The sequence below is a fragment of the Hordeum vulgare genome, chromosome 1H (assembly GCF_904849725.1).
Source record: "Hordeum vulgare subsp. vulgare chromosome 1H, MorexV3_pseudomolecules_assembly, whole genome shotgun sequence".
In the NCBI taxonomy this organism is placed as follows: Eukaryota; Viridiplantae; Streptophyta; class Magnoliopsida; order Poales; family Poaceae; genus Hordeum; species Hordeum vulgare.
The window spans coordinates 485,136,171-485,149,403 of NC_058518.1; the positions used below are offsets into that span (position 1 = coordinate 485,136,171).

At 44.9% G+C, this 13,233-nt stretch overlaps 1 protein-coding gene across 2 annotated transcripts; it reads right to left on the bottom strand.

The window, feature by feature from the left end:
• LOC123448028 (phospholipase D beta 1-like) lies at positions 1 to 5,790 on the bottom strand. 2 transcript variants are annotated; one of them, XM_045124806.1, is made up of 10 exons: positions 4,565 to 5,790; positions 4,019 to 4,135; positions 3,426 to 3,620; positions 2,960 to 3,115; positions 2,771 to 2,839; positions 2,533 to 2,680; positions 1,747 to 1,895; positions 1,476 to 1,637; positions 770 to 967; positions 1 to 435 (listed from the first exon to the last, which is right to left on the bottom strand). In XM_045124806.1, the coding sequence occupies exons 1-10, from the start codon at positions 5,462 to 5,464 to the stop codon at positions 136 to 138; spliced, it is 2,394 nt and encodes a 797-aa protein (XP_044980741.1). In that variant the 5' UTR covers positions 5,465 to 5,790; the 3' UTR covers positions 1 to 135. The 2 variants fall into 2 exon arrangements, with proteins under 2 accessions (XP_044980741.1, XP_044980733.1); XM_045124798.1 differs by having other exon boundaries at positions 2,960 to 3,208.
• Positions 5,791 to 13,233: the final 7,443 nt, after the last annotated feature.

The window sequence follows — 13,233 nt, forward strand, 5'->3', positions numbered from 1 at the left end:
TACTTGAAGAACATAACTAACAGTTTCCACGGCTCGTCCTTAACAATAATTAAACAACGACATATACGATTGCAATTTTATTGTCCAGGCTACCCCAGAAATCACTAGCAACTATACATACTTGCATAACCAAATTCATATTGTGAGGTTATCCTGGATGAGGGTAAAGGGGACAGAGCCACAAATGTTCCCGCCCATGTATGGGAATGTCGTACATCCTGGCAAGGGTTTCACCTTGCCTTCACGGTCAACACTTACGGGGTACTTCAGGAGGTGGCCTCTCATCTCAGTCACTTCATTGGCAACGAACTGATCCCAGTTATGTTCCCCGAGATGTCGAACCCGCCTCATGCACTCTATGCTTTCTGGATGGTTGAAGTCTTCCTCGATAGCTCCGATATGCTCAGCCCAGAGCGACATTCTGTACCCGTAAACCTACACAAATTCGATTTAGAGAACGATTCCAGATATATCAGTTGCATTGTAACTCACTAAATTATCTACCTTAAATGCATCAAAAGCTGTACTAGTAGAATTGCCATCAAAGTGCTAGTGTCATTCTTAGTTTTCCAATACTCAAAGTAATTTGATGCACTAGTAAATAATAAGAAAATGTGAATATCAAACGGGGGTATCTGAGATCATGTAATGGCGAAAACCACAGGTAAAAAACAGAGCCAATCAGCTAACGAAGACATGTCAGTCCTATAAGTACCAAGAAATGTTATGCAGAAGCAAGAGCTTGAAAAATGAGGCATAACAGGATTACCTGTCCACGAGGGGCAGAAATCTTATTTGCCCAGGTGTACTGTCGTTGATACGCTCCCATAGCAATCTCAGTATCTCTGGTTCCTTCCATGGACCTTTGGTTGATGTTAGCTGATCCAATTATCACATATTCATCGTCCACAATCATGCCCTTTGAATGTACGTACACCATGAACCTCCTATTTTTCCTAGCTTGTTCCTAAATAGTGAAGTGTAAATGAGTACTATGTCCAAGGTCAAAGAAAATATGATAAAAAAACACAAGATCTTGTACCAATCTCCTTTCAGAATTAGTGTCATATGGCTAATAAAAGTAAAAACCCATCTGAGGATGCAGGTGGGCATCCTGCAAAATCTGCATATAGGGCTATCAAAAGTCCATCCTATGTTAATCTCAAATTAGTATGCTTGCATGGGGGTATTCGCAGTCTCCTGCTTGCATTCCTCTGCAGCAAGACACAAAAAAAATCTGAAGCTTTGGCATTGTCGTGCATCATGGATCATACAGGCTAATACAACCATGTCAGTACTTTTCTGAGATAAACACAGAACTGTCAAGTTCTGTCGAGGTGAAGGTCATTAAACTCAACGCATCTAAGTCTAACTACTCTACTGCTATATCACAACTGAAAAGTAACATTTCAACCTTCCTGGGATGAATCAAAACAGCCAGGGATCCAACAAGAAAAAAAAGACATCATTCTCACCTGAGGACTGTCTGCTGTGCTTGAAGCGCTAGGACTGTCAGAAACTTCACGATTGCCAAGACAAAAGAAGATCAAATAATCCTGAGGCTCATATATTTCATCCAAACCTGCTTCTTTCAGGGCTCTATATATTATCTCGTACATCATTTGCATTGTTTTCTTCTACAATGCCAGACGAAGAGAGAAAATTAGCGATTCAATATAAGTGAACCGAGATGCTCCATAATGAATACACAAGTAACATGGCACAGCCAAAGGTGCCCAATCTAACCTGCCAGTAAAGAATTCTTTGTGCTATGTGACCAGTTGGTTTACCCTCAGGCCACATAGGAAGCACTATGTATGCGGAGAACCTCTGGTTCATCTTAATTTTGGTCGCAATTTTGAGAGCAATTTCAATTGGTACCAGATTGTTAGCCCCTGAAAGACAACATATCGCAATCTTGAGTAGCCAATCAAGGAATTTGGTGTATTCTGTATTTCCGTGAGAAGAATACTGAATCCAAAAGTGGAGGAATGCACTACATGCTAATTATGACTTGTTTTGGTTTAAAGCTAACTTTGCCACAACTAAACTAGGGCAGTTTGGTTGTCCAGAACAGCATCCTAGCCCTACCACACTTTATTATCCATATAGCACATGTGTCATAGACATAACTTTTTGCCGCACTTGTGACTCCAATTTTGTTGGCCATACTTTTGTGCAAGCCACACATTGCCGAACTTAATTGTGTCCTGGTTAACCTTGAACAACCAGCGTGACTATAGCTGAGCCTAAGACTCCCTTAGACAAAGCGTGACTACAAAATCAGCTCCACACTTGTGGCAAAATTTGGCAAATAGCTGAGCCTAAGACATACAGTAGATCATATGAATAATACAGTGTAATAAGCCGCCATTGTAGCAGTCAAACAGACACAACCTAAGATACTGTGGCACGTAACATGTCTAAGCTTAGGCTGAGAACCAAGCATACCCAACTTTTCATGAAAGGGGGGTGACTATGCATTAAGTTAATGTAAAAGAACAAAGAGAAAACTATAAAGTACATGCTTACCAATATCTTTGTTTGAATCCCAATCGAATGAGGAACCTATGAAGTACTGATTCTCAATATAAATAAAGTGTTGGGCTGCCCGGATGGCATTCACATAAGCTGTGTGTATGCTCATATCAATTAGTACATTCTTTCCACAAACAAGATTCTGTTAGCCAAAACAGGAGTGTTAGTTAAAAGCATACAAGCTGCAGAACAAAATGTTAGCGGGCGTTGCTAATTTAATTGATTCGGTGACCTTTCTGGTTGCTTCACGTGGATCCTTTGGAAATCCTTTGGCAGAGTTGGAATCAATAGATCGAAACACCTGAATATCAAAGTACAAGAGAGTTAAATGCCCGAAAGTTGAAACAAAAAGCAAGGAAAACCCTTGATTCTTGAGCTTATTTTACGAAAAGAGGGATTCTCCAAGAATTTTGCAAGTTACCTGAACATGCCATGCCTCAGGATCGTTGTCGCTAAAATATGATGTGTCGTTAATGTTTATCATATCAGGTATTCTTTCAGTCCTGAGAAGTGCATCATCATATGATTTTCCGAACTTTTTAATAGCATGTCGTTTTGATGCCTTCAACCAGCGCTCCTGAAAATTATTCAGAACATCATAAGCTGCTGGACCATCAATTTTTGAATGCAAGTCATGCCATGGTTCCCTTGGGCCACGGCCATCAACTGCCTGCAAACAGATGACAAGGGTAATTACTTTCAGAACAGCGATTATAATGAACATTGAGCACAGGACAAGATGGAACAATTCTTCCTGTCCTAATATGATCTCCTTTCAACGATTAAGCAAATACCACATAAGGTTCCTACTCTTGTAAAAAAGTCTCGGGTAACGGTTACACTAGGAAAAAAAGAACAAGTACATGACAAAGGAGTCAGATACTTACAGCAAAGTTCGGATTGTGATAATCCTCCTTGTGCAAAGTTTGTAGAGTCCGAAACAGAGGGTGCCCAGGTATATCATAGCGTCCGCCACATAAATCAAGGCCTCCGACAAAAGAAATTATTTTTCTCCTATTACTGCCAGCATCAGCATCCATGATAACTGTTTTCTGATGATGACTATAAATATTTCCTGTTTCCTAGTTTTCAAAAATTTCATATGATAAGTAAATTGCACAATACAAGATTACTTCACAAAAAAAATACATAAATAATTTTGTTGTATGCAGCTATATGTTTTAGTTTCCTGGTTATGAAGTACTCCCTCTGTAAAACAATATAAGATCATTTAGATCACTACTATATTATTTTACAGAGGGAGTAACTAATATAAGATCGATAATGATCTTATATTAGTTTACAGAGTGAATATAAGACAGCAGCATAATATAACTTTAAGGTTGCAAAAATAATGGATGGCACACAAACTAAAATAACACACATTAGCTAGGTGCACTGAACATAATACTTTCAGTCTCCAAAAAAACATGATATGTAATCTAATAGATAAGCAAAATGGTTATATGTGAGGGATAACCTTCTGTTTCACCCAGCTGTGACTTTTCCTAGCAGATCTTGGGCAAAGCAATATTTGAACTGAAGAGTGCTTAAAGAATCTACGTGTTTCCTCATCTCGTGTACGCATATATCCATCCTGTAATAAATTTTGATTAGGAGTAAATTCGTCATCAGAAGTAAAAATGGGGAACTAAAAGCGTACAGGTATCTAACAAAAATATATCCTGGAAATTCTGAACAATACTTCTGGAACAAATGGACAATAGTTACTGAGAAATATCCTCTGAATATTATCTATGTTAAAACTACATATTTTAGCAAATCATTTCAGACGATAGCTGCAGATATAATGGTGAATTTGCAGAACATATTAATTAAAAAAAAACTGTGAACCGCTTTCTGTTGCAAACAAATATAGGCTGTGCTATCTTTAGCCTGTTTAGCAGCTTAAAATTTGCAAAAGAATAATAACTATTACTGTGAGATTGGCTACACTGCAATTTTCAGCTTGGATGCAAAATTGCCTCAACACAGCAGTTTTGGACTCCCTGTGAGCAACTCATACCGTTCTGCCGATAATAGTCTCCGATGTTGGATCATCCCAAACAAGAAGCAACACCGTTACTCCTTCCTGTGACTTCATCTTCAACAGGTCCCCAAGTGACGGCACCTTCCCGGCGCCGTCCCTTACGAGGCGGATGGTGTGGAACACCGACCACCCGGTGATGTAAATCAGCCGGCGTGCCTGGATTATGGCAGTGTACATGTCGCGCCAGCATTGCCCGTGTTGGTAGTGCAGCCCATTGTCAAGCCGGATATCGGGGAGACAGCCCTCCGGCACATGTGCATCCTGGTAGAGGGTCACCCTCATGCCACGGCGCAGAGGAAAGTATGCATTTGGCACTCCATGGCTGTCCGGCCCAGCAGTGACACCACGGTGGTACGCTGTGAGGTGAGCCACCGGGGTGTACTGTATGGAGAGCCGCAGTACTGCGCCGGGAGCGCACGGCTTGCCATTGGGATCCAGCAGAGGATAGACGCCCTCGACCATGTCCCCGCAGAGGAGCTGCTCGGCGGGGATGGCCGCAGCGCCGATGACCTGGCCGCCGAAGACGTCGTTGTCCTTGACGGCGAACTGGACCTCCGCCGCCTCGTGGCCGGCGGGCACCACGAAGTTCTGCGCCCACACGGGGTCCACGCTAGTGGGCACGACGTAGGTGCGGGCGACGGTGGCCGTGGAGACCTGGACGGTGACGTAGGGGTCGCTCGTCATCGAGGCGCTGGACACCCTGTCGGCGACGGAGGCGACGATGCGCGGGCCGAGGATGTCGCCCGCCTTCTTGTAGAGCACGCCCTTGTCGGGGAGGTTCCGCGCGTCGTGCACCCAGATGTCGAGGCTGCCGTGGAGCAGCACCACCTTGAGCGACGCCCTCGCGCTGCCGGGGCGGTGGCTGCTTCCCTCCATCGCCGACTGCCCCCGCCAGTACCTCCGGGCTGTGGGGTCGTCTGGTCCTGTACGGCCTCATCTCGCTCCCCGTCGACTCGTCGGCCTGAAATGGGCGGGCGAGGCGAGGACCTGGACCTGCCGCGGCAGTGGGGTCTTCGGCGAGATGGGGACGAGGCGAGGAGCGGCAGCCGCGCGGTGGGATGGAGCGGAAGAGTCGTCGGCGCCGACAACGACGGCGGAAATGCGATGGAAGTTAAATTGGGAACACGACGGCGGCCGGTCCCGGCACGACGGTCAATTGGATTCCCCGACGGATTTTCCAATCGTTATTTTCCAACAAGAAAATTTCACGACTACAAGTCTGAGATCGGGACGAAATTTCTTTGAGAGAATAGCCAGAATATCACTAGTGGAAACCATAAGTGCCAAAATACCACTATAAAAAACCGAAGTGCCAAAATAGCACTCAAGTTCAGTTTTTCATACCTAAATAGCATTGCCTTCTATTGTGAAACATATTCTGTTAGTCAATGATGGATGGAGCTATCAATTTTTTCTACCTTGCCAAAAATACCCTTCATCTTTTCTCTGAGCATGTGTGTTGCTGCCCGTTGACATCAGGCTAGCTTGTACCGGTCAAAGTGGTTGGTGATTGTTTCGCCAACCCAAGTTTTAGTCACGGCTGTTGTACGCTGCAAGCCAGCCGCCCCACCATTGTATTCGTGTCATTTCCAGCGACATGGAGACACCGCTCTGCAGCAGCTGTGTGTCGCCATGCCCACCCAGCTCTTCCCTGCATCCAACCCATCGCCGCCCCAACCTTTATGTGGAGCACGGCCCCGTTCATGTCGCCTCCCATCCTCCAGAACCACATGGGGAGCATGGCCCATTTGTGTGTTGCTTGTTGTTGCTTACCATAATACTGTAGCTAGCACCTGCTACTGCACCATGTGGCTGCACGACGCCGTCGCCGCTTGCTAGTTGCTGATGGTGTGAGGCACAACGGCCAACATGGCTGAGGCAGCGCAATAGCGGTCGTGGCGGCCGACTGAGCTAGAGGTGGATGGTTGCGCTGACCCCTTTCCCTTGTCCAGCGGCGAGCATACAGTAAAGGGCAAAGTAGTATTTTTACTCATCGGCTAGTCTCATTTAGCTCATAATGGTATCTTGGCATGAATTTTTTTAAGTGAGTGCTATTTTGGCATATTGGTTTTTCATAGTGGTATTTTGGCACTTCTGGTTTTCACTAGTGCTAGTTTGGCTATTGGCTCAATTTCTTTTGAGACAAACAAAGTCCACGTGTTCACGCTGTGCATAGTGTAACAGCACAAGGACAGCTGTCATTGCTAATTACAGCAAAGACCCCAGAAAAAAGAAATTTGCATTGGAGCCCCTGAGAACCCTTTGCACTATACATCTTTTTTTGACAAACTAGGAGTAAGAAGATACGAGCATGCACATGCAACTGGCCTTTGCATAGTTAAGATGCACACGATCAATATCATCTTACATACGTTAAAACATGACAAACTAGTAAGAAAATACGAACACACAACTGATCTCTGCATATTTAAGATGCACACGATCAATACCACCTCAAATACGTGAAAACACGTCGTCAACTAGCAAAATCATATAAGACTCAAGATGGGAATGAGCCAGGTCGGTTCACTGGATCTCTAACCCGGCCTAAAAAGTCAAAGCCAATGAGCCAAACGGGTTGACCTTAAATGGTATATGGGTTGATGGAGCCAGCACGGTGCGACCTGTTGGGTCAGACGGGTCCTTGCGTTTGTCAAATACACGACATGCGAGGATACTAATATTACATGGACTATATTACAGGTCCTCAGCTTGATGCTTGTCCATGTAGCTCATCTCAGCTAGCTGTAGCTCCTTGTACCTCTCTTGGCTCAGTAATCGTCTAATGATTATTCAACCATCTTCTCGTGAAGTGAAATTCATGCGCTATAAATGGACCCGTGAAGTTTGAAACTTTTTTACATTTACTCACGCAAGAACTAAAAATTAAGCAAAAAGGAGTTTGCCACTTACTGTAATATTAAAAAATTAAATAAGTCCGCCTCTTACTCTAACGGGAGTGTAGCTAAGAGCATGGTTAATAGTATAGCCAACTGCTGGCTATAAGCAGTCTTATAGTCCATCTTATAGCTAGCTTGTACAATAGTTAGCTATACAAGAGTATTACTTTTATCATATATGGTCCACCTTTCATTCTCACAAAGCACCTAGGAGCACGTGTTAGAGCTAGCTCTTCACGAAGAGCCCGCTTCCTTTCTCTCTCCTCTTATCTCTCATCCAACTCAGCAAAAGAATAGTATTTTAATCCTTATAGTCTGCTGACTGTATGTTATTGTACTTGCTCTAAGGTAGTCCTTGCCTCCCACACATGAACACATGCTAGAATAATGGCGGCCATGTCCATCCCGAGGCCTATATTTGTAGCCCATGATGAGGTCTTCAGCTTGATGCTCTTTCAAATCTTTAATCCTTCAATCTCGTCATTTTACTGGCTGTGAAAAGATTATATATGTGGCTTGTCATTTTATAGGGCTATGTTAATAGAGTTGTACATGTGAATTCACTAGATTTTGGGTCTGCCTCATGTACCCCAGCGGGACAATGATGCCATAAATTTCTGATGAAATAGGTTGACCCATGGCCTCACATATTGACATTTGGGTCACAGGCCAGGTCCAAGGCCAAGTCGAGGTCAACTCATTCCCATCCTGATATAAGAGCAAAGCTATGCGTAGACGAGGAAAAAAGAAAAACAAAACAATCAAATATGCAATTGGCAAACTACAACAATGATCATATCTACACCAACCATCTCATGACACCACATGAACGACGAGATTCTCAACAACAACACCTTCAGGATAGGAGCGACACTTGAGCACTTTCGTTGCTGGGATCCAACCACATGGCGGGTAACTATGTTTTCACTCTCAGGATTTAATCCGAGCATATCTGAAAATGCCTTCAACAAGGTAACGGTCGGGTGCCGCTACCACCGTCGTACTAGTGCCGGTAATGGCCAGGGGATCACAAAGGGGGGGGGGACTTGCGCGGCGACTAGGGTTTTGGCCTTCTAGAGTCGCACGCACGAGAAACTCGACAGGGATTAGGGCAAATGGTCTATTTTTCGCTTCCAATGGTGATGGCGAATCGGGGATCTTAGAGGGAAGGGACTTCTAGTTGCATCCTTTTAATACGTATAGTAACAATTAACGGACCCCAAATCTTAAAACATGATTCGTCGTGGATAGGTATGGTACATCCGACGCCGCATCCAACCGCGCAATTCATCACAAACATGTTTCTTCTTTACAGTTTTGTGATTATGCAATAAACTTCGGTGGTGTAAGAGCAACTCTAACCGATCTACTAAATTTTGGAGGAGTAAAAGGCCAAGTATCCTCTAAAATTTCGTTTCTAACCGAACCTCAAAACTTAATGGAAAAAATTAAGTGACACATAAACTTAAATTCGGTGTAAACTAAAAATATTTTACATAAAACCTATTGAAATAAAATTCAAAATTTAGACTATAACTTTTAAACGCATTCGCTAATCCAACTCATTCTCGATCTCCTTCCACTCCGCTCTACACAGCCCGCCAATCATATATAGGGACGTGTCCGTCGTCGTAGCGCTCCGCCTCGACGGACGCCGGGTAGCTCAAATAAAAATAATACATGTATTAAAAATATTGACCATGTATTAAAACATTTAAATCACTACTTTAATTGTCTAAACGTTCTTATATTAATTGGCATAGGGAGTATATAAAAATGTTAATCAAGCATTTAGCAAAATATTGAAAGAGTCTTCGAAAAATGTTAATTAAGTTTTCTTAAAATGTAAAATGTGTATATAAAAGATGGTAACCATCTATTAGGACATTTATATTTTATTTGAAAATTGTTATTCAAGCAATGAAAAATGTTAATCAAATATTTAGAAAAATTATACAGAATAAATATAGACCACGTATTACAAAAATGTTGAAATTTTATTAAAAAAGTTAAATATGTATTAAAAAATGTTGTTGGATTATATAAAAAATGTAAAAAAGTAAGCAAAAGAACAAACAAAACCAAAAACAGAAACAAAAGCAAAAGTAAATAAATTAAATGAAGAAACAAAATGCAAAAAGGAATGAAAAAGAAAACAAAGAAAGATATATACAAGGGCTATTCTACAAACACCCCCTAAGACTCTTATTCTACACACACTTTTGTTTATCCTGCTAACATCCCACTAACCAATTAATGAAACCAACCCGACGTGCATGTGCAAAAAAACCACCCACCAGCCCACCTCTCCCACTCCTCCATAGATCCCCTCCCATCCACCTTCTTACTCCCACGCCCCACCCCCGATCCACCCACCCACCACCGGCGGTGCTTCGCCCAACCGCCCCACCTTCGTCGTTAGGCCTCTCCCCGCTCGAGAGTGCCTCTCTAGACAAAGCGCCCAACCCCGCCCCGCGCCGTCCGGGGATCCACTACACCGCACCACCATCGAAGGCCCCAGATCCGCGTCGCCGCAATTCCATTGGCCTCCCACCGCCGCTCCGGCGACAGAGCCATCTCTTTGCCTTGCCGTCTCAAGCTCCTCCCCACCTTCCCCTCCACCCCACCTCCCCGTCTTAAGCACCAAGATGACTAGATCGACACCGGCCCACCGCCCAACAACCACCTCCTCTGGTCCCCGATCGGCCATGGAAACCTCACTCCTACTCCTAATCATGAGTGCTTCCAGTCCCCGATCCGCCCCGCCCCCACCCCAGATGCCTCCCCTCTGCTAGATCCGGGTGGATCCGGCTCGCGCTGCGCCGCCCAGTTGACTCGCATCGGGTCGGGCCCTATGTCGCCGGGAGCTGTTGCGACGTGTAGATCGACAGTGTGTGGTTGAAGTTAGGTAGCAACCCACACATCCCACTGCTCAGCCATCGCCGATCCATGGTATCCCCCGCAATCCCACCATGGCCCTCGCCCCAATCCACTTCGCGAGCAACCCATGCATCCACCGGATCCAGTCGGGCTTCTCCTTCCTCTGAGTCGAGGACCCCTGGGCAGAGGACCCGCACAAGCTCCTCTCACGAAACAATGACCTATGTGGGCTTTGCACCAGCACCCCTCTCTTCCTACAGAACATGCAGCTCGCCGGCATGTGAGCATGCAGGTCCTATCCCCCTTCCCTTCGAGTGAGCAGAGCATGCAGTGAAGGCGAGCATGGCATGCAGTGCAGGTCACCCCGCACGCGGGTGCCCTCATCTACAGCTCTCTTCCCACTCCTTGGTGTCAGAATATCATCCGCGGTGGTCCGCTTGCCAACAGACAAAAAAAATTGGCAGCTCAATCTGTTCTATAATAATGTTCTAAGAAAAGAGATGACGCAGTTCGCCCGTCGATGGCATGTGGTTCACAATTGCATTTTATTTTTGTGGTTGTTTTCTACATAAATGTTGAGTACACGATGAAGCTCACATTAAAAAGCTTTGTGGTTCATTTTGTAAAAAAAATGAGAATTGTGAAGTAGCCTTGAGAGTAGTCCGAATGCATTAGTAAAACAAGTTTTAAAAAATAAGTATGGAAAAGAGTACAAGATGCAGCTCACATTAAAAGGATTTGTGGTTCACTATTTTTGTGCACATAGTAAAAAAGAAAAGCAATATAAAATTATGCAATTCACTTTTAGTGGTGTTGCGGTTCACTTGGTTCCGATGTGAAGTGCACTCCACTTCCTCGTCTTGAAAAATTTATGTGGGACAAAAAATTTCATGAAGTTCACTTGCCCGTTCGATGCAGTGTGGTCTTTCAGTCCAAAAGCAATGCGTTGTTCTGTCTGAAGCAATTTTTTCGTTGATTTTTGTCTCACGTAAAACAGAGTGTCCGCATTTTAGCAAAATCAAAAATGCTCTCAAACCGTAAGAAATTAGAGAGAGTGTTCTACATGAAAAAGATGCGCCTCGTCGATATCTTTCCAACGCCGTATCGTTTGCTTTGTTCCAAGGAGCCGTTTTACGAAAATACGCTCGCTGCAACTCGTAGGCAGCCACGCCGTTTTCAAAATTCATTTAAAACTGCGAGGAATCTCAACAAATGACCGATGTATGAAAGGTGCGCCTATTCCACAGCTTTTCAACAAATGACAAATGACCGATGAACGGTTTAAAAACTGCAGTGAAAACAGTCCCAAAAAAGCAAACAAAAACATAATTCTGTTTTTAGTAAATTTGGAATTACTCTCAAAGCGTAAGGAATTAGAGAGAGCAATCTACATGAAAAAGATACGGCTCGATGATATCTTTTAACGCCATATCCTCTGCTTCATTCCGACGAGTGGTTTAGAAAAAATCGTGAAAATACTCTCGAAGCAGCCCGTCATGCGGCCGCCATTTTCGAAATTGCTCTCAAGCTGCGAGGAATAGCGAAAAATGTTCAAAATGATGGAGTTAGGAAATTTCCATAGAAATCCAACGGGGTGTGTGTGTGTGCGCGCGCGCGCGCACGCGTGAGGGGAGGGATGACTGCAGCACCACAAGCCACGGCGCATCCTCTCCCTCTCCCTATAGATCAATTTCTCTTCTAGTTCGTTGTGGTAGCGCTTGGCGAAGCCCTGTCGGGACAGCTCGACCACCACCATCGTCACGTCGTCGCGCTGCCGGAGAACTCATCTACCACTACGCCCTCGCTTGCTGGATGAAGAAGGCGGAGATGTCATCGAGCTGTACGTGTGTTGAACACGGATGCGCGTCCGTTCAGCACTTGATTGGGAGTTCGCGGGATGGATCGTGATACGATCACGAAGACGTTCGACTACATCAACCGCGTTTCTTAATGCTTCTGCTAAGCGATCTACAACGGTATGTAGATACAATGTCTCCTCCCGTAGATGTACATTTCCTAAATTGATCTTAGTGAACGTAAGAAATTTTTTGTTTCGCATTCAACGTTCCTCGTTTTCACATTTGAATTTGTTCCATCATTAGTGGAACTAGAACCATCATTCCGCGTGTGCACCCCCCCCCCCCTCCTATGCACGTCTTTCTTGGTCGGCCCATGTGCAAGCTAGAACGCCACCTCCCCTATTTGTTTTCCTTTTTTTTTCAATAATTCGGGATATTAAAATGTGTAAATTCTAAAATACGTCAATTTGAAAGAAACATTCATGAATTTAAAAAATGTTCACAATTTCGAAGGCATGTTTGGGAATTCAAGAAATGTTCATGGTTTAAGAGAATGTTCATCATTTTGTAAAAAATGTTCATGATTTATAAAAACGTTGACGATTTGAAGAAAAATCACAATTTCAGAGAATGTTCAAGACTCTTTTAAAAAATGTTCACGATTTGAATAAAATGTTGATCCACACCCGACGGCCTAGCCGCGTCCTTGCACGACGGCCCCGCTCGATGCCAACTCCCGGAGGGACAGGCAGATCGAGCAGGCCGCAAAACGCGGAACGAGATCCCAGCCGCCCCGCACCGCACGTCGCGTAGCGCCTCCATCGCGCCGCCCATGCCCCTCGCCCGACCAAGGCCGCGACCCTCCAGCGCCGCCACACGACCCCCACGCAGCGCCCCGTCACGCGCCTCCCTCCCGGCACCTTCGGCGGCGAGAGGGCCCGCCGCCACCGCGGCGACGGCCAGCGGCAGCGTTGGTTGGTGGGGATGCGGTACTCGGCGGCCGCGGATGCGTCTCCCCCGGGCCGTCCGACGCAGGAGCGACGCCGGGGTCGGCAGGAGAGTTGAA

Excerpts from the sequence above, each read along its gene's own strand:
- LOC123448028 (XM_045124798.1), bottom strand. The coding sequence starts at position 5,464 with ATGGAGGGAAGCAGCCACCGCCCCGGCAGCGCGAGGGCGTCGCTCAAG. Across the intron at positions 2,681-2,770 it reads CACGTGAAGCAACCAGAAAG|AATCTTGTTTGTGGAAAGAA; the intron begins GTCACCGAATCA and ends TTTGGCTAACAG. Across the intron at positions 1,638-1,746 it reads AAAGAATTCTTTACTGGCAG|AAGAAAACAATGCAAATGAT; the intron begins GTTAGATTGGGC and ends CTGGCATTGTAG.